This window comes from Staurois parvus, unplaced genomic scaffold (genome assembly GCF_062004578.1).
Source record: "Staurois parvus isolate SC_StPar_1 unplaced genomic scaffold, SC_StPar_1.0 ptg000488l, whole genome shotgun sequence".
Taxonomy (NCBI): domain Eukaryota; kingdom Metazoa; phylum Chordata; class Amphibia; order Anura; family Ranidae; genus Staurois; species Staurois parvus.
In genome coordinates, this window is record NW_028318284.1 from 56,675 (window position 1) to 80,260 (window position 23,586).

At 39.9% G+C, this 23,586-nt stretch overlaps 1 protein-coding gene across 1 annotated transcript in view; it reads left to right on the forward strand.

The window, feature by feature from the left end:
- Positions 1 to 23,586, forward strand: part of TEKT2 (tektin 2) — a 39,555-nt gene that overhangs the window by 5,078 nt on the left and 10,891 nt on the right. The window contains exons 2-6 of the mRNA XM_089689636.1: positions 1,779 to 1,938; positions 6,596 to 6,721; positions 8,378 to 8,583; positions 15,791 to 15,934; positions 19,440 to 19,554. Of these exons, the coding sequence (XP_089545762.1) occupies positions 1,783 to 1,938; positions 6,596 to 6,721; positions 8,378 to 8,583; positions 15,791 to 15,934; positions 19,440 to 19,554 (747 nt within the window). The 5' untranslated portion in view covers positions 1,779 to 1,782. The remainder of the gene's footprint in view (positions 1 to 1,778; positions 1,939 to 6,595; positions 6,722 to 8,377; positions 8,584 to 15,790; positions 15,935 to 19,439; positions 19,555 to 23,586) is intronic.

Below are 23,586 nucleotides of genomic sequence, written 5' to 3' on the forward strand. Positions count from 1 at the left end.
CTTCTTATTCTTCTTCTTTATATTCAATTTCTTCTTTTTATTCATATTCTATTTCTTCTTCTCATTCATATTCTATTTCTTCTATTTCTTCTTCTTTATATTCAATTTCTTCTTTTTATTCATATTCTATTTCTTCTTCTCATTCATATTCTATTTTTTTCCTTTTCTTCTTTTCCTTCTTCTTTCATGTCACTGCTCATGCGAATTTTTTAAAATCGGAAAAAGATCAGCAGATTTGTCCATCATTGCCGCAAAAATTGGCATAACGACAAATTTGGCCGATTATTTTCCAGCAGGACCGATAATCCAAAAGGGCAAAAATCACTAAAAACGGCCGACCGATTACCGCACTAACGATCCGAAAATCAGCCAATTTTTTTGGGCCAATTTTTGGCCGTTTTTCATCCCATCTATGGCCTGCATAAAGCTTTTTTAAAATGTCTGGTTCAGTGCAGTACTTGTTTGGCATTTTTTCGTGGTGCTTTTTGGAAGCTGGGATGCTGTCCCATTTGTATGAAGATTTCTAGTTTATGTAATGACATTACTTATCTAAATTCATTGGTTGGTGCCCTGCAGTCTGAGATTAGGCGGCTGTCTAAGCCATTTAGTTCTGTTGAGCTGCCCTGCAAACAGCCACCTCTTCCTCAAAGACTGCACAGGAGAAGGGCAGTGTAGACAACTGTTGGATCAGGAAGAGTGAGGCCTGTGGACCATAAACATTTAGCTCTTAGGGCTCATGTACACTGCAGCTGATAAACTCACGTTTAGGAGCTGTTCAGCGTTTTTTTCAGGAGCCCCTGAACTCACCCTAATGTTTTCCTATGTGTCCATGTACACATCATCGTTTACAGGCAGTTGAGTTTACAGTTATTTTTTTGAACGCTGAAAACTTGCGTTCAGCAGTAGATTTTATCTGCATTTCCAACGCAAAACGCTTGTAAACGTGGCTAAACGTGTTTATAGGCATTTGCGTTTGAAATTTTTTTTTAACTATTTCATTTCCAGATGATGTCCAGAGCCTTTTTTTCATCTTGAAAAATGCATGCAAAGCATTTTCCCGGTACTCGAATGGACCTGGTACACCATACTTTGAGGTTTTGTATGAAAAAAAAATATGTTAGACACTGCTGCAATCATTGCTGCACAGAAATGAGCTGGAACACATCCAAACACCACAAAAAATAAAAAGACAGCTAATCTCAACAAATACCTCTCTCTATTTCCTTTAAAATGTCTGAAATAGTTAATTTTTTACTGTTTTTCAGTGCAATCTGGGCATTTTGGAAGGTCTGCTGAGGTTATCTTTAAAAAAAATGCTTCTAAACGCAAACACACATAAAAGCAGTATGCAAATGCGGCTAAACAGATGTTTTTTAACCTATGTTTTCCAGCAGTCAGTTTCCATTGTTCAGAAGTGTCCCGTGTACATGGGGCCATATAGTGTTCTTTCTGAGCTAGAAGCAGATACAAAGGTTGCAAACCTGTGAGCATAGATAGGAGGACCCTGGAAAAAAATTGCTTTACCAAAAGTAACTGTTTTATCAGAGGTTGCAATCCAGGCAAGTGTTGTGGATAAGACTCCTAAAAGGAGGAATGAAAAGTGTAGATATGATCTATAGCAAACCACCAGATATATATCTCATTTTCCTGATCCCAATTTCAAAAGAGGTATTCTGACTGGTTGCTGTGAAGAACAAAGGTAGTTCTCCTTTCCACTATTATCACTGTATGATACCCATTGTGTGTGTACATTATGAATTCTTAATCATTGTCTGCAGAGTTATGGCCACTCTAAGCATGAAACCAGGGAGCCGCTTTTCTGTACCGGACTGGCACACCAACAGTGCTCTCATATCCACAAATGCTGAAAGGCAACGTTCAGCTTCTCATCAGATTCGTCAGGAAGCCAGAAGTCTACGCAACGAGACCAACAACCAGGTATCTACCAGGAAACTTGGTTTGTCTTATGTTATAGCAGTACATATTGTTACAGTAACGTTTGTTATCCTAATTAACTGTTCTTGCATGGGAAGACCACTTACTGTTATCTCACATATATATTATTATTATAGTCAAATTTACCACCCTAACTCCTCCCACAGTTTTTACACTACATAGACAGTAATATACCGAAACGTGCGGATTGTTCCCGATTGGTGTGCTATTACTTTGTGGAATGTTTCACCGAAAGGTTCACGAAATATCGGCTTTTTTGTGGTGAAATTGGTCCCATAGGAATGAATGGTGGAATGGTCAAAACTAGAGTGGAAGCTGACAAAAGCTAGAGAGTGAGCTGAAAAATCAGGACATGATTTCTAAACTGCTATCACTCCCTCATTTTCAAGCCCACCTACACAAATCTTATATCAAAACGTGGAGGCAAGAACACTTCACACAATTTCCCCAGAAATTGTAGCTTTTCTAGTTAATATATTGCCTTTGTAGCAAGGTGAATGTGGTCTTTTTTTGCAAAAATACTGCATTCAGGAGAGAATTTGGATGTGCAGACTGTGGATAAACCATATTCAAACATCTAACAAACACAAATACTACTGATTAACCTCTACATACCAAAAACGTCTCCAACCATAGTCATAGAGCCATTTGTGTGTATATTCTAACCACCTAGACTGTATTAAAAGGCTCAGGTTTAAAACATATCATTTATTACTTACATGATAAAAAACACGCTATAAGACAATAAATCCTGCTTGTGAATATAAGATGTTTTATATATGTTGCTTTCAATCCAAACAAATAGTTTAATATGGGTAGCTCTCCATAGATAATTTGTAAATCTCAAATATCAATGTACATGTTTCTATGTAAAGTATGCTCTTGCAATCATTGGTAGTATTGGACCAATAATAGCTGTAGTTTTCTTTTCCAGAATGCATAGTGGTCTGTGTTTTGGTGTCTGTGCCCCCTGGGAATTGGTCACCCCAGGGGTGCTCTTAGTATCACTATAGGTTTGGGACCTCACTGTGAAAACAAGCACATGGCCACAGCCCCTTTTTGTTTTTTTCCTGTATAGAGCCTCATGGGCTAGGCCTTTTGGCCAAGACTTAGGAACTTTTTGTTACTAGGCTACCAGACCTAGCCATAGCACCTACACTAGTACTTTCTTTCTTTCTTTTTAATTAATATGTGTGTCACTTTGCTGTTATTTACAGTATGTGTTTTTATTTATACTCGGATGGGGGGGTGTGGGTCCTGAGGTATACCCTTGAAATCAAGGGGGATCCCCTCACTTAGTACTTGGTGGTCAGCTTTGGCTGACCAAGAGGAGAGGGGTCTGCCAGGCCAAGACGTTTTATCAATGGGTGAGGGGGAGGAAGGGCGAGAGAGTACAGCCACTCCTGAACTGTACAAGACAGCAAGTCACAGTACAGCAGAACCCGGAAGACCAAAGTGGATAGTCATGAAGGCAGATTTTTAACAATTAGAGATAACTAAGCTGCATCGAACTAAAGTAAAAAAAAAAGAGTTTGGCTTTAAAATGTTGCCCACATCTAGTTGGCTCACTTGGCGACTCTCTAGAAGAATTACACCACTAAATTGTTTGAAGCCCACTGTATCTTTTTTAAAGGCTAATAGTGCTGAAACTTGGACTTTTAAAGTACTATAACTTTATTTAAAATCTAAACCTTTCTCTGAAAGTCCAGGTTGACAAGAAGATCTAATCTCTGTGTTTGCCCAATGAATCTTTGAAGGGCACTGCACCATTTAGCAGCAGAATAATATTCCTTACCTCATTATGATTGCATTTTGTAATGGTGGCAAATTCAGACTGTTAGTTCTTCTTCCTTGAAACAACAGAGCTTAGAGAAACAATTATTCAGGGAAGATTTTCTGTCTACTCTGGTTTACACCTTAGTTTCATTAGTAATTAAAGAGGTAATACGTTTTTTTTTAAGGTTTTTAAAGCTTCTTTTTTATTTGTGGTACTTCCACTGTATTTTCCCATAAAAGTGCTTCTTTAACTGCTTTTATATAAAGCTGGACTAGCGAAAAGTCAAACTCTGCATCACCCTCCTTCTTAGAGGAACCCTCACTGTGGTTGCCTGAACCTGGCAATTATTGAATATCTTAATGATTTGCTAGTGTCTACAACTGAGCTGTGGCTGCTGGCGTGCTGCCATTGAGGAGAACTTGAGCTTAAGGCCTGGTTGGATTTAGCAAAGTATTTGAAAGAATCTTGCACTACCAGTTTAAGGAAGGAGACCACATGCTGATTATCTGTTTCCATATCCTTTGTTACTTCAAGGAAACAATCTTTAGAAACCATTTTCCCTTGTAGAACCCTATTTGGGCTAAACCAACAGCCCTCTCGATGAGTTGGGGTTGATGATGGCCATACATTTAGAAAGTGAATGCCTTGAGGTGATCTGCACTTCCTTTGATGATGTGACAAATGTCTTCTCTGGATCTGGAGGGGGCGGATCATATTCTTTTAGGGGTTTTACAAATAAGATGCTAGGTACCTAAACTGTAATGATGCCAAGGATAAGGTTGCCTGAGGTCAAAACAACGGCAGCAGAGCAAGAACGGGTGGCCCACATTACCTTACTGATCTATGCCATGTCCCTCACACGTACTCAGAACTGCCAGGGGGCACAACTGGAAGGTTCAGACTGAACATGTCCTAATCATGAGGTTCCCTAGGCAAGCCTAGGGAAAAACACAAGAAACAGTTGGAAATAGAGGGCAAAAAGGGCATCATGCTTCCCTAAAAGTATGCTATTGGAATAAACAATAAACCAGCTTTCCAAGGGCCAGCAGCGAAACTCTGACTACTTTAGCTTCATCCAGGACCTCCTGATGGGCCACAGTAAATGTATCACCACAAGTAGGTAAGGCTACAAAAATGTCCTATGGAAGTTTTGGTGTGAGGACAAGAAACAAATGCTCTGTCTAGGGAGGGGGTCAAATTTATACATACTTGGTCCTATGAATGTAGAGAGAGGGGGAGGTCTACCCACTTATATGTGGATATTGAGATGTCAGGAAAAGCATCTATCAATCTAATGTTTGATATCTCTTTTTCTTGACCCCTTCTATCATGATTTTCTAATAGATCTTTTTTTGTGTGTATTTGGCTCTCTAGCAGTCTCTTTTAAAATATTTTGTTTTCATAACATCTTTTTCCAATCTCTAATTTCCTTACTTCCATCCACAAGTCCTCATTAGCAAATCAAATCTTCCTTTTTCAAAGATATTGACTTATTGGTAACCCATTTAAAGTGTGCTTAGAGTAATGATTATCGACTTTTTAAAAATAATATTCATTCTTATTTATTCAGTAATCATTTAGTGGAAGTCCAAGCAGGATCTCTTGTTTTATAGCATGTTTTTAATCTTGCGTGTGATAAATATGCTTTCGTCTGAGCATTTAGTTATAGACTCTATATGGTGGGAGTATACAAATACAAGGGAGTTTTGATTAAAGGTGAAGGAATTTTCTTTTAATGTAGCAACCAATGTGTGGTATTTGTTTTTGTTGGATGTCTGAGTAGTGTGCGCTACGTGTGAATTGACAATTTACAATCATTATAGTGTATTGTTTACAAACTGTGTTTGTTTTTTTATGGTCAGAACAAAAAAATACAAATTAAAAAAATATTTTTTTTTAAATCTGGTAATATAAAATTTTACACATTGTAGTCTTCTGTTATGCTGATAGATGATGATGTAGTCTCGATTTTACATTAGTTTGATTACTCTTCAGCTGTGCTGAAAAAAGGTCAGTTTTCAACAAAACAGTAATTCATGTTATCAGATGTCTCAGTATGTGGTTTCAGTTGGATAAATGGAGTGGCAAAGCAAGCTGCTGTGCTGTTTCCTTTACTAACCCATAGTGCTCTGGGAATGCTGTATCATGTATGTTTATGTATGTTTATTTGTAATATAAAGGTTGTATATACAGTAATTTGTGGGGAAAAAAAACATATTAAACAGTTTAAAAAAAGCATGCACTGATATAAAAAACATTGGCAAAAGCAGACCCGTGTTCGCAGCCTACAAAGCCTACTTAAAGGGTAGGTTCACCTTCTGAACATCTTACATGTTACACTTGCATTTAGCATGTAACATGTTCATCAGCCCCCCTCACCCTCCTGATCCCTATGATAGCTGGCAGGTGTGGCTCTCCACCCACAAAGCAGCATCATGCATTCACAGAGATCTGTAAATGAATAAATTACAAGTCCCATCTTCCGCCATGTTATATGGACTTGTAGTTTCAATGGACTGCTAGTGTGCTCACTGCCTCCAGCTTTCAATCTGAAAGCCTGTACAGAGGTAATGGCAAAAATGCTGGAAGAAGAATGTGCAAGAGCCTGACATAATACCCGCAATCCATCATACTTTACAGGCTCTTGAAGACATAAATATTAATTGCACATTTTTTAACCTGCAAAAATATGTGCATTCAATATTTTTTTCATTAAAGGTGAATTTAGCCTGTAATACTCTGTATTAGAAAAGTTTGTATTTATGCTTGCACAAGCTTATGAAAGTAAATACACGTCAGTTTTAATTATATACAGACATGTTTTATCTTGATATTTCATAACCAAAATTACTTTCTGATTAGACTAAATGGGACGAGCATGATAATAGTACCCGCCTTGTCGATCGTATTGATGAAGTGGAGAAGTGGAAACAAGTGCTGGATAAGTGCCTGGCTGAAGTAGATGCAGAAATAGATGCTTTAACCTCGGTAAGTTGTGTATTTAACAGCATCCCAAGTAGCTTCAGAATATACATTTGCAATCAAAATAGAAAGAAGTCCTCAGTGGTGTAGGTGAAATCAACAGCTGTATGCTCCAGTGACAAAATGATAACCCTGTAATGATATCACATACTGGGCACACAAAAAGCTGTGTCTGGCAGCCATGTTGTTCAAGAATCATAGGTCGGCCATTATGGTTTTGTAGAACAGTTAAACATTGCAGCTGCAAATGGCGAAGAATGTACCTCCATAGCCTTAACTTAGTCACATTTCAAAGAGCCTGTTATCTCATTTTGGGGACAGCAGACACCAGTACACAGGCCGTTGACAGAGCCATAAATATCTAATTGAAGTTCTGGCAGGATGTATGTTAATTTCTGCTAACCATAAAAATCTATTGAGCATTACTCCCCTCTGACCCATTGTAAAACGGTCACAAAATTCTTCAGTTCTGTCACCCATGGTTTGTAGGGCAATAAAACACACAAGGGATACAATGTGTGCAGTAAAATGTCTTAACCAGGGCTAATGGGGATTGTAAAGCAGTCAGGCTTGCGGTGACCATTTGGAATATATATTTGAATAGGGAATATCATACCGAACAATTGAGATCATACATGACTAAGCTATAGTATACAGAAGGTGAGATAGCATTCAGATACCTCCTGGGTGAAAAGCCCATCCAATATACTCCATGTTTGGTATCCCTGGACACGAACTTCAATACTGAACAATAATCTACCAGTTTCCAGAATGCAACCTGTATATATTGGAAAATATTAATATTATTATAAAACTATGTGTAAGGGAGGGCCATACACACGGTGACACCCCCATGGCCACTTCTCAGCCGCCTAATTGGCCAGCTGGTCTCAGACAACACCACCTTGATATCAGAGAAAAAGGAGACTGCTCCTGAAATTGACAGCTGTCCTGTATCATCAACCAAGGAAAATCTGTCAAGTTATGAGAACCATTAACACCTTGCTCATTGACTGAACTCCAACTGGCTGAAACCAAAGACCAAGTATTTATTTACTCACCTCTTTGTTTTGCTGTTGCTTGTTCTCTTTGTTATTTTGTAATACCTTTTTTTTTTCTTTTTTTTGTAAATATTTTATTTGCACCAGTATTGAAACTGTCTTTAAATGCGCTAATGCAAACTAAAAGAATCCCTGTCTCTTGAAGAGCGCTACTGTAGTATAATCCTCAGAATATACCTGTCTGTGGTGACAGTGTGTGTACAGATGATTATTTTTCATAATTGTAATTGCTAATCTTTTGAAATGTTCCTGCTTTTCAGTAAAAGCAGGTGGTGACAGTGTACAGAGTTAATTGCTTAATTAACTAAACTGAATGAAATTCTGTTGGCACTTAGATTGTGGTTCCTCAAGCTGGAAAATGCAGGGTGCTCCTGAGAGTGTCATTATTGTATAAGTGACAACGTGATGTAAGCTGGTCCAGTCTTTTGTCATAAGATGATGAAAAGGGCAGTGGTCTGGCACTGCATTTCATCTCAAACCCATTGCTGCTTGTCACAGAACTTCTACTTTAATGTATGCACTTGTGATGAACACTTCTAATCAATTACATTTTTCTAGGTATTGCTGTTAACCATACTGTAACTTTTCCTTGGGGCTCTAGATGAAAGATGAAGCAGAACAAGCCTTGCAAGCTAAGAATGTACCTTCAGATGTAGCCATAGAGTGTCTGACCCTCCGTGAAAGCCGAAGAAGCATTGACCTGGTGAAAGACCCTGTGGAGGAAGAACTGCACAAGGAAGTGGAAGTGATTGAGGGAGTTCGTAAAGCACTGCAGCAAAAGATTAGTGAAGCTTTTGAGCAGATTTGGTAAATAGGAGAACTACTGGTAGAGAGCTAATAGGAGGGTGTAGAAATGCAGCATTTAGGTCTTTGGCAAAGCAATGGAGAACTTCAACTCTCTGTTCAACTTTGCCACACATACAGGTGAAACTCGAAAAATTAGAATATCATGCAAATGTTCATTTATTTCAGTAATACAACTTAAAAGGTGAAACTAATATATGAGATAGACTCATTACATGCAAAGCAAGATAGTTCAAGCCGTGACTTGTCATATTTGTGATGATTATGGCTTACAGCTCATGAAAACCCCAAATCCACAATCTCAGAAAATTAGAATATTACATGCAATCAATAAAACAAGGATTGTACATAGAACAATATCGGACCTCTGAAAAGTATAAGCATGCATATGTACTCAGTACCTGGTTTGGGCCCCTTTTGCAGCAATTACTGAGGTTCAGGTCAGGCGAGTTTGCTGGCCAATCAAGCACAGTAATCCCATGGTCATTGAACCAGGTTTTGGTGCTTTTGGCAGTGTGGGCAGGTGCCAAGTCCTGCTGGAAAATGAAGTCAGCATCCCCATAAAGCACATCTGCGGAAGGAAGCATGAGGTGCTCCAAAATCTCCTGCTAGACAGCTGCGTTGACCCTGGACTTAATGAAGCACAGTGGACCAACATCAGCAGATGATATGGCTCCCCAAATCAACACAGACTGTGGAAACTTCACACTGGACTTCAAGCATCTTGCAGTGTGTGCCTCTCCATTCTTCCTTCATACTCTGGGTCCTTGGTTTCCAAATGAGATGCAAAAGTTGCTCTCATCAGAAAAGAGGACTTTGAACCACTGAGCAACAGCCAAGGTCTGTTTTTCTTTAGCCCAGGTAAGATGCTTCTGACGTTGTTTGTTTTTCAGGAGCGGCTTGACAAGAGGAATACGACATTTGAAGCCCATGTCCAGCCTCAGTCCACTCCTTGTGAAAGTCTCCAACACTTTTGAATGGCCTTTTCCTGACACTTCTCTCCAGGCTGCGGTCATCCCTGCTGCTTGTGCACCTTTTTCTTCCACACTTTTCCCTTCCACATAACTTTCTATTAATGTGCTTTGATACAGCACTTTGGGAACATCCAACTTTTTTTGCAATTAACTTTTGAGGCTTTCCCTCCTTATGGAGGGTGTCAATGCTGGTTTTCTGCACAACTGTCAGGTCAGCAGTCTTTCCCATGATTGTGATTCCTACTGAACCAGACTGAGAGACCATTTAAAAGCTCAGGAACCCTTTGCAGGTTGTATGGCTTAATTAGCTGATTAGAGTGGGACACTTTGAGCCTAGAATATTGCACCTTTTCACAATATTCTAATTTTCTGAGATTGTGGATTTGGGGTTTTCATGAGCTGTAAGCCATAATCATCACAATTATGACAAATCACGACTTGAACTATCTTGATTTGCATGTAATGAGTCTATCTCATATATTAGTTTCACCTTTTAAGTTGCATTACTGAAATAAATGAATTTTGCACGATATTCTAATTTTTCGAGTTTCACCTGTAGACACACGTTTCCCCTTTAATAAATGTTTTATTATAATAGAAAAAAATCTGCACAAATGTGCTTGCAATTAATGAGAAATGTCCCTTGTGTTGCTGTCCAACTTTAAATCTTCCATCCTTTGACCCCCCAACTGGCGATCTTCCAGTGCTTTGGGTGTTAATATAGCCGTTGGACCTTTCATAGGCATTCATAAGGAGTGCTGACTATGACCGTCTTGTCTGCCCCCTCCTCCATTCATAAAAGACATACTTTAACTTTCCTTACTAATGAATATTAATTTTTTTATCAAGTTCTTAAGGGTAAAGTTCCATTGTAAGCATGATGTTCCTACTCTTCCCAAGTTAAAAGGTGATTCTTCATGATTTATAACCAATGTCAGTGAAGCTAGCACGAAGAAAATCTGTGCACAGAACTCCTGTATTCTTATTATGTTTTTACATTATTCTGTTATTCAAAATCCAAGCACAAAAATACAAGTTCTAAAACACAAAACACCATGCAAAGCCTGTATTCCAGTATATGTATGTAACACAGCACTGAACCCACATTCTGAAACTTACAAAACAGTGAAAGTTTAAGGCAAACATAACTTTGTAATTCTCCTATTTTCTTTCTATGGATCTTGTAAAAATAACATTGAAAGTGTTTTGTTATAACTGTTTGATAAGTGCAAAAAAAAAACTGTTAAAAGTGTATCTAAACCCAACAACAAAAATGTAAGGCATTGCAACTTACCAGTTGTTAGAGGTAGTGGATGCATTAGATTATTTTGGCATTTTCTTCCTTTATTTTCACCTGTTGATCCTACAATTGTCAGTTATTTTCCAACTTCCTTTAACTGGCCAAGCTGACCAGCAAAAGTGACAGTTAGATCCCTGGTGCCCAACACCTCAGTGCAGGTCTGTCACACAGGCTTACCGGCACTGCTGTCCTTGCTCCTGTATAAATGTAAAATAAACCACCAGTTTCTTAAGGGTACTTGCACACGGTACTGATATTTGAACATCAGTATTCCCGGTCAGTGTTTCAGGCGTATATTTTGCATGTGTATTAGGGGGCACCAGCGTACATGCGTAAAATAATTTCTACCTTTCAGAATGTAATATCTAATTTAGGGGTGTATTGTATGCACATAGGTATGTGCAAATCTAAGTGCATACAACAATGACCGTCAACTTGTTTTTTTTTTATTTATTTTTTTTTCTGATCTATATACTGATCTATATGCAGCTTATGTTTACACGCCCGTGTGTACAGGCAAATTAAAACACCATAATCGGGATTTACATCAGTAAATGCTTGTATACCTAAAAAAAAACGCACATATGCACATTGGAGGCCATACCGCCGACACACTGCATATACGAATCACTGGACTGTTGTTTTTATGCTGAGAAAGCTCTCATTGTATGCTCTCAGCCCAAAGACCAAGCACAAAGACTGCTCTTGGTCCAGGCTGTGGCAGCGGTCATATGATTGCCATTCCTTCCCAACCCTGGGCGTTCTGAACTGTTTAACCGCTTCAAGTCTGGACACTTGTACCCCCTTCCTGCCCAGGCCAATTTTCAGCTTTCAGCGCTGTCAATCTTTGAATGACAATTGCGTGGTCACGCAACACTGTACCCATATGAATTTTTTAGCATTTTTTTGAGATAGATAAAACTTTATTTTGGTGGTATTTATTCACCACTCTGATTTTTTTTTTTTTTTTTTGCTATATAAATGAAAGTCAAAAATTTTTGAAAAAAAGTGTTTTTCTTGTAAACTTTTGCAAATAAATAATCTTTCTTCATAAATCTTGGCCAAAATGTATTCATCTATCTTTTTAGTAAAAAAAAAAATAACCCACATTAGTTTATAACCAAAAATTATATTTTTTCAAAATTGTTGTTATATTTTTACTTTTTTCTTATATTATTATTTATGGGGCTTTTTTTATTCATACTGTCACCCTAGCAGTACAGTGTCACCATAGTGACACTGTACTGCTAGTGACACTGTTTGCTTTTACACCCATAAAGGCTGTAAAAGCAATCATTTCTCCTTCTCTCTGACTGCATTCTTGCAGCCATTGAGAAATACTGTGAGAGCTGTGATTGGTCACAGCTTGTCACATGGACACAAGGCTGTTGTGAATAGCCTTGTACCATGTGATCTGTGTAATCATTCACAGATTTCTTTAGTAGTAAGTAATGATGTCAGGAAGTGACATCTTGCTTACTATTCATGTGATCACCAATTGGCCAATCAGTGATCACATGATTGGGACCTCACACAGAGGTCCCGTACAATGATTGGTGTTCCACTGTGTCCTCTGGACATAGCGGGCACTGGATTGCGTCACTGCGCGCTCCCAGGGAACGCACACAGGCTGAAAATGCGGGCGCCGTTTATGAACGGCAACCCGCTCCTGCACTGCTCTCATACATGGGCCAGACGGGAAGTGGTTAAAGGGATACTGGGGCAGGCGGGATTAAGGGGGGTTAACAAAATACTAACACAAGCATGTGGCCAGTGCTGAAAATACAACATTGCTATCTTTGGCCCCTTTTTTCCTAATTTATTAATCTGCCTCTAATAATAAGAAATTACACCAATTAAAATGCAAAAACATCACAAAGAAAAGGGCCAAATTTTTATTATGATTATAAGGAATATAAACCTGTGCATCTGTTATTTAATACAGTCTTGAATTTATAAATATACAAAGTAAATAAAAAAAAAAAAAAAAAGCTTTAGATGCAATATTTATCCTATCTTACCGATGCTGTCCTCCACAGACTTGCCGCTCCTCTTCCAGATTGAATGATGGCCAGCATCTTTCAGCCGACTTACTATGTGCCCAGGCTGTCAGGAACACACCCCTGGACTGTGCCACCAAATTTACAAAAACAAAGCTCTCGACATGTACTTTGCTGACTACCAACAAATCATTTAACAGAGTTGCTTGCAATGCTTAGCTTCCATTCATTGAGCTATCAAAACCTTTATTCCAAAGGGAAGTCGCTTATATAATGTCAATTTAAATCTACTAGTCCATCTAGCACTACCCTCTCCACAGGTTGACAGTGCTGTTGTCCAAGGAAGGCTTCATTCCTCTCTAGAAACAATAGATGAGTGAGGAGTGTGGCCACCCATGAAATGTGTTACTGACCAGATCACCAGCTGAAAATAAAGGAAAAAAGTCTATAAAAAAGAAAATGAATGCATCACTGCATCTAAGGCTATGTTCATACCTATGCAGTTTGCGTTTGACCCGCTTCTGCATTGCGTTTTGCGTTACGTTTTGCTGCATTTTCTGGTTTTATGTGTTTATTTTTATTAGGCAGATTTAACACGAAAAACGCATTAAAAACGTACTACATGCATTTCTGCAGCATTTCCATTGAAGTCTATAGAACCAAAAACGCAACTTTTTGCGTTCAAAAAAAGTCCCTGACCCTTTCCAAAATATGCACACAGTGAAAACGCGGAGTTGTGAATGTGCCCCATAGGAAATCATGTTAAATGGCCTGTAGTGCATTTCTGCAAAGCGGAAAATGCTTAGGTGTGAACCTAGGGTCAGGGCTGGTAAGCTACAATAACTTCACCTATCATAACATGTTACATATTATACCTACAGTGAGGAACAGAAGTATTTGAACACTCTGCCATTTTGCAAGTTCTCCCACTTAGAAATCATGGAGGGGTCTGAAATTCACATTGTAGGTGCATTCCCACTCTGAGAGACAGAACTGAAAAAAATAATTCAGGAAATCACATTGTATGATTTTTAAAGAATTTATTTGTCTTGCAGTGCTGAACATAAGTATTTGAACACCTGAGAAAATCAGTGTTGATATTTGGTACAGAAGCCTTTGTTTGCAATTACAGAGGTCAAACGTTTCCTGTAGTTCTTGACCAGGTTTGCACACACTGCAACAGGGATTTTGGCCCACTCCTCAACACAGATCTCCTCTAGATCTGTCAGGTTTCGGGGCTGTCACTGAGGAACACGGAGTTTCAGCTCCCTCCAAAGATGTTCTATTGGATTTAGGTCTGGAGACTGTCTAGGCCACTCCAGAACCTTGATATGCTTCTTACGGAGCCACTCCTTGGTTATCCTGGCTGTGTGCTTCGGGTTGTTGTCATGTTGGCAGACCCAGCCACAACCCATCTTCAATGCTCTGACTGAGGGAAGGAGGTTGTTGCTCAAAATCTCAAAATAAATGGCCCCATTCATCCTCTCCTTAATACAGTGCAGTCATCATGTCCCCTTCACAGAAAAGCTCCCCCAAAGCATGATGTTACCACCCCCCATGCTTAAGACGGCCTGGACATGTGATGACTTGAGCAGGGGAACCTTTCCGTGCAATGCATGATTTGAAACCATGACGGCGTAGTGTTCTACCGACAGTGACCTTTGAAACTGTGGTCCCAGCTCTCTTCATGTCATTGAGCAGCTCCTCCCTTGTAGTTCTGGGCTGATTCCTCACCTTTCTTATCAGTGATACCCCACGAGGTGAGATCTTGCATGGAGCCCCAGTCCGAGGGAGACTGACAGTCGTCTTTAGCCTCTTCCATTTTCTAACAATTGCTCCAACAGTTGATCTATTTTCACCAAGCTGCTTGGCAATTGCCCCGTAGCCCTTTCCAGCCTTGTGGAGATCCACAATTTTGTCTCTGGTGTCTTTTGACAGGTCTTTGGTCTTGCCCATGGTAGTAGTTGGCGTCTGACTGACTGTGGGGTGGACAGGTGTCTTTAAAGAGCTCAGACAGGTGCTACTAAGTTAGATTAATGAGCGGAGTAGAGGTGGACTTTTTAATGGCACAGTAACAGGTCTTTGAGAGCCAGAATTCTTGCTGTTTCGTAGGTGTTCAAATACTTATGTTCAGCAGTGCAAGACAAATAGATTCTTTAAAAATCATACAATGTGATATCCTGAATTTTTTTTTAAAATTCTGTCTCTCAGAGTGGAAATGCATCTACAATGTGAATTTCAGACTTACATTACAAAGAGTGACTTACATGTGTGTCGTGCATAAGACGCCCATCCACTTAAATCGGCTGCCTATGTGTGTTTGCCAAAATATGGTACATGAGCTTCTTTGGCATGACACTTAGCTAGGCACATCTGACCATGATGTTCAACAGTTTTTGTTGCATGGCAACCGCAGCAAAATTCTACTGCTTTTATAATGTGCCATTAAGAAATATGGCAACCAAACCTGTGTTGCGGCGATTTGAGTGCGATCTGAAATTGTGGCCATTATCATACGATTCTGCCTGCAATTCCAGATACGCTTATTGTGAACGGAGCCGAAGGATAATTTTTCACATAGCAAAATTGATCATTTGTTGTAAATATAGCAGATTTTACTAGCCATTATTTGTTACACTAACAGTACATGAATAATTATTATTATGCCATCAGTGTAGTGGTAATACCCTGGTCTTGAAGAAAACCAGAAGAACACAGCTGCAGCCTTATTGGGAGCCCAGTCTACACTTCCTGTACTGATTCCCCCTGTGCCCTGACCTACCATTTCACCAGTACAGTATTTACAGTCAATGGAATCCATGGCAATATTACATCACAAGTGATGTCATTAATAGAGTGACAGTTACTGATACTTTGTTACCAGAATGATGAAAAAAGGAGAAGATGGGGCCCTCTGTTATTGCATCTCTTTGTAGTCTTTTGCAGGAGACACGTCAACAACTAGCCTGGGATCAGAGAGACAAGACTGAAACAATTGATATCGATCAAACATGCCTCTCACTTACCAAGCATTCCCCAAACATCTCACTGAAGGTGGATCCAACCCGTGTTCCTCATGGGTAAGAGTGTGCTTTTATATGTTATCTAAGGGGAGGATACGTATGCTTGTGTATCATGCATGAGATGTGTAAACTGAATGTTAAAAATGAATACATACCTTAGCAATGAATTTTTTTGCCTGCCATTTAGGCCTGTTAAATACACCATTGAAACCTATATGTGATATGTGTTTGAGAAGTGTTGATCCTGCCAGAAATCTTATGAGCTCGTAACCTCCGGTGTTCTCTGCTGGCTATAATAAGATAACATTTTTCCAGCTGTTTCTGTGAACTACAAAACACCTCCCTTCTTATGGTATGAAAAAGAAGAAAGGGAAGGAACTCTGTAGTCCCTTTCTGGGGTAACAACTCTGCTGCTCCATAGAAATAGGGGTTTATTTACTAAAACTGGAGAGTACGAAATCTGGTGCAGCTGTGTATAGAAACCAGTTAGCTTCCAGGTTTTCTTTGTCAAAGTTTAATTGAACAAACTGAGGTTAGAAGTGGATTGGTTACCATGCAGAGCTGCACCAGATTCTGAGTATACCAGTTTTAGTAAATCTCCCCCATAGTGTGAGGAGTGAGTTTTTACCCTAAAGCAGGAAGCATTTTACAGCCAGGATCACCAGGTTAAAATTTAAGTGATACTAAAGGCTTAATTTTTTTTAAAATAATAAAATACATTATAGTTACCTGCTCTCTGCAGTGGTTTCGCAAAGAGCAGCCTAGATCCTCCTCTTCTGGGGCCCCCTCAGGCACTCCTGGCACCCTTCCCTCCTGTCCGGAGTCCCCACAGCAAGCAGCTTGCTATGGGGGCACCTGCTGCTCCGTGTGTCCATTCATACACAGAGCCATGTCTCGGCCCTGTCCCCTCTTTCTTCTCATTGACTAACTGTCTGTGACTGACAATGGCTCCCGCTGCTGTTTCAGCCAATGAGAAGAGGGAGTTCTGGGATAGCCAAGACTCCAGTTCACATTGCTGGATCGAGAGGGGACTTAGGTGAGTATTGGGGGGCTGCGGCACTGCTGCATAGAGAAGGTTTTTTTACCTTCATGCATAGAATGCATGAAGGTAAAAAACCTTGAGCTTTTACAACCACTTTAAGGGAAAAATACTGAAAAAAAAAATAACTGAGACAGACACCACATCTAAGGATTGGTGAAGTGCAATATATCTGGCAAGAAACACTTGAAGGTGAGGGATATGTGTACTAGCACTTTTTTTACACACACCTATCCTGAATACTGGGGATGCTGTTGTGCAATCAGAGCCGTAGTCACAAAAAGAAAGCTTCAGTAACAAAATGTGTTATTTGTTTTAATTTGTTATGAACTGTTGTACAATGAATCCATTGGGTGAACCTTGATCCTTATATCACTGTGTCCCAAAGGTGTTGCATTAATTCTGTCTTCATTTTTGAGTCCGGTTATTTTATGACTAGCCTGTTAAATGTTTGACTATCTCCATTGGTAAGCATTGACAAAGAATTCTGCAGAAGTGGTTTTCTTCTTTCATACATTGTCAGTTTTGCTGAGCCTCTTTCCCTTGATGCATAAATAATGTTGTCATTTTATTTCTTGGTCAGTATGCCTTCTATTCAGGTAGTAGTATCTCCTTGAAAACTCCAGTAGTTACCTTCAATTTGAAAACTTACATATCAAAGTGCTATCTGGCCAACCACCTAATATGATTGCTCTTTACTGGTGTGATTATGATTGTAGTTATCATCTAGGAGGTTAACTGATTTTTTTTATGTGATGTGAAGTTGCAGTTATTATGTCTACCGCTGGACAATAGAATAAAGATGTTTCAGATCATTTTAAAAGTTAATTTATTCTAGGTAGTGTACATATACTGTAGATATTATATGGTTATTCCACAATTTTTGTGGCAGTGCTCTGTACCAGTAGGAAGGAATTGAAGCCTAAAAATCAGTTTCATTTTGGATGTGTCAAAACAAAAGGTGTGCAAAGCCATATGGGTTTGTTTTCTTCACAAAGCAGCCACAGCTCAAGTAGAAAGGCCTGTCCCCTACCAGCATGCTGTACAGAAACACCCTTAAAGTGGAACTACACCCAAAATGGGATGTTCATATTTTCTACCTCTCCCACCCTACGATTTTTGGTTCATTCATTTTGTTTTAGGGGGGGGAGAGGGTAGCCCCTCCTACTTCTGCTTGGATTGCCTAGGCGATCGAAGTGAAAGTTCGGCCCCCCTCTGTGCCTGCAGCATCTTGGAACACATCAAAGGCGCGGGACCATTCATAAAGTGCAGCGTGGCTCGTGCATGTGCAGTGGGAAGCTGACTGTGAAGTCGCAAAGTATCACAGCCAATTTCCCACACTAAAGATGCCAGTCCTGGGGACCAAAATACTGGTGAAGAACCAGCCAAAGTGGGGACGGTGCTGGATCCCTAGTCAGGTAAGTGTCCTTTTATTAAATTAATGTAGCTGCTGACCCTTAATTTTTTTTTTTGTTCCTAAAGCAAAGATCCTCTTTAAGCTGGGTACACATGTATCAAAATTGGCCAGATCAGTAGGAACTGCCTCAACTTTGATCTGTGCGTAGTCCTCTCTGTTCACCAGAAGTCTATCATTAGACTGGATTCTGTCAAACCGTCCTGCTGGAAAACCAGCATTAGATGAGGCTGTGCAGCGCAGATCGGTATATTCTGACAATTCTACCAGCTGTCAGAAGGAGAGATCTCTGCATCCACATGACTTGTGCAGGAACCTGACTTTACCTTAAGCCCACTGGTTGAAGAAAAAAAAACCTTCACTGTGTGTACCCAGCTTTTCTTTCTGTGTAGAAGCAGGTTTCTCTCTACAGAGGTCTTACACACCTGCTGGGTCAGTCCTATAGCCTGCAATTGGCAAAGCTAAAACTCACTTCTGATTGGAGAGAGATGACAAGGGGGGTACGCCAGACCTCAGCAGAGAGACCACTGCTTTCACACACAGAGCAACGTTCCTTATTTGTAGCATGTTGGCAAGGGTATGTTTTTCTACTCAAGTTGTGGTTGCTCTCTAAAGAAAACAATCTGTGAAACTGGCCATACATGGCCGGTTCAGCTGGGCCAGCCAAATTTCAACCAGTGCGTTTTTGTTCAGCAGAAGTCCGTCATTAGATTGGCTTCTGTTGAACGGACAAGTTAGACATTTTTCCTTGACCAGTGTAACTAAACCCTGCTATCCTTTACAGTTGAAGAAATGGACCATCTTCGCCTGATTTTTATCTGCCATTGCCATGGTGTTACACATGTGATAAGTTATGAAACTAACCATTTGATGGCTTGACAGTTCAGTTGGGAACATAAGCAAATGTGATAGTTAGCATTTATGGCACACCTTGAATGTAATTATTTTGGAAACCTGTTAAATCACTTAGTTTAGTTCCTCTTTAAGACCTTTGAGCACCAGAATGTTTAGTTGGTTTTTAAAGAAACAGTCAGAATGTATGTGATGTTTTTATGTATGCATGGGGACATTAACATATAGAATCATTTTAAACTGTCCTTTTCCCCCAGGACAACCACTCCTCAAGAATGGGAACAATTTAGCCGTTACAACAAAGAGAGAGCAGAAGCTGAAGTCCGAGCCTCTGCCCAGTTGAGAGAGGCCATTGCTATGACTATTGCACAGGTAATAAAGTCTCCATAAAATTGACTACACCACATCCCGTTAATTAGCCAAAATTTCAACAATCAAAAGAAAATGGGACTTTTAAGGTGCCAATATAAAAAAAAACAAAAAAATTTACAATAAAATTCATTGTTACTGTACAAAACACAATGCAAAAGAACAGGGCTTTTTTCAGCGGGAATGTGGTGGAACGCAGTTCTGGCACCTCCATCACCGAATATATGTAATGGCAATGGGTACTGGAATGTCCTTCAGGGTCTATTGTTGCTGGAGGGGATCTATTTCTGTGGGGGGTGTCTTTTGCTGCTGGGAAGGTCTATTGTTGCTGCTGGGGGTCTTTTGTTACTGGGGCTGGGTCTTATTTTGCTGGAGGGGGTCAATTGATGGGAGGGATCTACTGTTGAGGGAGGGGTCTATTACTGCTTGCTGCTGGAGGGTCCATTGATTTTGGCTGTGGGCGATCTGTTGTTGCTGGGGGGAAGGGTATTTTGTTATGGGTGGTACATTGTTGCTGGGGGGGTCTATTGTTGCTGCTGGAGGTCTGTTTTTACTGCTTTTCTTATTATCATTAACAAATCCCATGCAGTTTACTTTACATTAATTTCCATTCACAAAATGATACTTGGTTCTGTATTCTTTCAATGAAATGGTACTGGGAGATGGTTAGGGGGTAGAACCAAGGAATGGTGTTCAGAGGTGGGTAGAGGCTGAGCCAAGAAGTGACTTGGAAAGGGGGAGTTCCTGCACCTATTCTCTGAGAAGAAAAGCCCTGCAAAAGAATATATTACATTTAAAACCGTGATGAGTGAACACAAGACAATAGTACACCTAAAGTATTCATAAGTAAATTCCAGGTGTCATTAGCAAGTTTTGTAAGCAGATTTAAGATGCCATTGGTAAACTGTGCTTTACTTGGTGGTTGTGACATGTTTCGCTCATTGCATTATCGGGAAACCACAAAGTTTAAAGACATTGCACAGGAATTACAATTAAAATTGTTACAAAATGTTTTTAATGCCATATTACCATGGATCTTTGTGTGCACTTATTCCTAAATGAGCGCAAACAAAGATCTGTTGTAATATAGTATTGAAGAACTAGCACATTTTAATTTTGTTCTTTCCTGTGCAATGTCTTTGGTTTCCTTCTGGAGCAATAAGCAAAACATGACAAAATCACCAAGTAAAGCAAAATTTACCAATCAAATCTTGAATTTGCTTACAATTTAGAGCAAAATGTGCTAAGGAGTCAGGAGAACTGGAATCAGCTTATATGAATAATTGTACTATTGTCTGTTAAACTTAAGTGCAATGTATGAAGGAAAAAACTTTGTGTTGAGCAAAAACAATTACCGGAGCCCCATTCCAATCCAGTGACGTGCACCAGAGCGTTGGTTCTCCAGGGACTCCCCCTCTTTATTGGCTGAGACAGCAGCAGGTGCCATTGGTTCCTGCTGCTGTCAATCACAGCCAGTGAGCCAGTGAGGAAAGAGCAGGGGCAGGGCTGAGCCACGCTAGTATGTAAATGTATTCACAGAGCAGTGGCATGTATCAAACTTGCTTTCTAATTTAGAATGAAAAATCATTATATAAGAGAACCTTGAAGACTGAGAGACCAAGGGTCAAACACTAGGACAGGAAAAAAAGAAGTTATAATGTCCATTACAGTTACAAACTGTGCTGCCTTGGCAAGCTCTCTTGAGTGTATAATAGGAATGCGATTACATGCTATGGACAACATAAACAGTACCTGTTTCAGACACTTCCATAAGTAAGACCAACAATAAGTGCAATATATGCATCCCAAATTGGAGCAGTTCCAATATTTGGCCCTCAGGGAGGAAGTTTCTTTAGAGTTCAGGCAGAGCTGTGAATGTATTAAGTAGTATGTCATGCATGGACATTTTTACATTTGCAATAGAAATGTTCAAGTGGTACCATGAAGTAAACAAAGATGTCTTCTTAAAATAGATTCTAAATGTATGTTTATGCTATAGCCGAATGACAGCTACAGTGCAGTCAGCTAGTTCTGGGAAGGTGTCTATTGACATCCTCCCAGAACCCCACCCCCCTGCGCACACTCGGGGCACGCAGGGGGCACAATTTGTGATCCCTGTGTCCTTCGGACATAGCTAATCACAGAGCGAGGTAAAGGGCCAATCATAGTGGCCCTTTACCATGTGATCAGCTGTGTCCAGTCACAGCTGATCACAGTGTAAACAGACTTGCTGGTTATCAACAGTCTTTTCCTCATGCACTATCACAGTGTGAGGAAAGGAGAACCAGTAACCGGCAATTCTAACAGGGCACATTTACACTAATAATCAGGGCACTGATCATCAGTGCCTTGATGATCAGTGCAGCCTATTAGTGCCCATCAGTGCAGCCCATCAGTACCGCCTCATCAATGCCCATCAGTGCACAAAGCAATTATTATTATTTTTTTTCCAAATTTACGGTCTTTTTATGTTTGTTTAGCAAAAAATAAAAACCCCCAGTGGTGATTAAATACCACCAAAAGAAAGCTCTATCTGTCTCAGAAAGTGATAAAAATGTCATTTGAGTACAGTGTTGCATGACCGCACAATTGTCATTCAAAATGCGACAGCCCTGAAAGCTGAAAATTGGCCTGGGCAGGATGGGGATAAAAGTGCCCGGTAGGCCAGTGGTTAACTAGTTTCAGACACTGGGTGTGCTCCACACACCCAAAAAACATCATCATTGTACTCAAGAGGTGTATAGCAGGTCCAGTCTCTCTGTCCTTCCAGGACCCCCCTCCCAGTACACAGCAAATTATTACTTTTGTATCCTTCTGTTCATTCATCTGCAGATCATGTCAATTAAAGAAACCTGACAAGCAAAAAAAAGTTTGTTTATTTTAAACAAAATATTCCTTCCTTAAACTCTTAAAGTAAACCCTTAGTTTACTCAAATCAGCCTTAATTAACACCTTAGTCTCCATCTCTATCTATTATTATCCTAGTGATTTTTTAAGTTTGTTTCTATTTAATTAGCCATTAAACCTTTTTCTCATTTTTGTTTTGTTTATTAATATTTTTACACATTTAAGCTATATTTACACACTTCTCCTTTTAAAAAAAGCACAAAATTGAAGAAAAAAAGAAAACCTTTTCCTTATTGTACATCAAGGGACACAGAGCAGGCTATAATCATTACTATCTGGGTTATGCACTACTGGCAGACCAAAACAGACAGAAAGTGTTCCCCTATATCACCCCTCCTACTCTGGAGGTACCTCAATTTTTTTGCCAGTGTCTGGAAGGTGATGGTCACTGAAGTTTAGTTCTCTATGGGAATGTGGTTTGGTCCCAGAAATGGTTCTTATAAAGATCAAGGGACTGGTTAATTTGATCCATTTGGATGGCTGTACGCTAAAATAAATGGTACCTGAGCCTTGTATGGAAAATGGAGGACCCAACAAAGTTTTGCCTGTAATGCTGCATTTTTGATGCTGGGCCCTGCATTACAGATCCCCGTGCAATTTTGTTTAATGACCAAGGCGGTTTTCCGGCACAGCGCTATACAAGACCTAGGGTGACTGTATCCTTGAAGGTCCTTACATGATGAGACCCACCATGATGGATGAAGATTGTGTGTCTGTTATTAGCAGAGCCCTGCGGCGGGATTGGTGACTTTCCTCCTTGGGTTCGATGCTGCCTCCACAGAATGCTCAAGCCTTTCCATTGCATTCGCTCACATAGCAGGTAGTGTATGCTGTATGCTGACTGGGGTCACCCAGATAGAGTATGTGTTCCTCCCAATAGGTTTTCTTTGCTATATCCCATGGAGGAAAAATTTGTTAAAAAATGGAGTATGCTGGCTGTTCAAAGAGCCATGCCTTCCTTGAATAAAAGTTGGACTTGTCCAGTGGACAATGTCCAAGTGTTTAAGGATCCAGCTGATAAGAAGTTGGAATCATTATTGAAGGCTTCTTTTGCTCTTGCTGGGTCGGCTGCACAACTTGTGGTGGTGGCAATTGGCGTATGTCAATTCCTGAAGGACCATTTTAAAC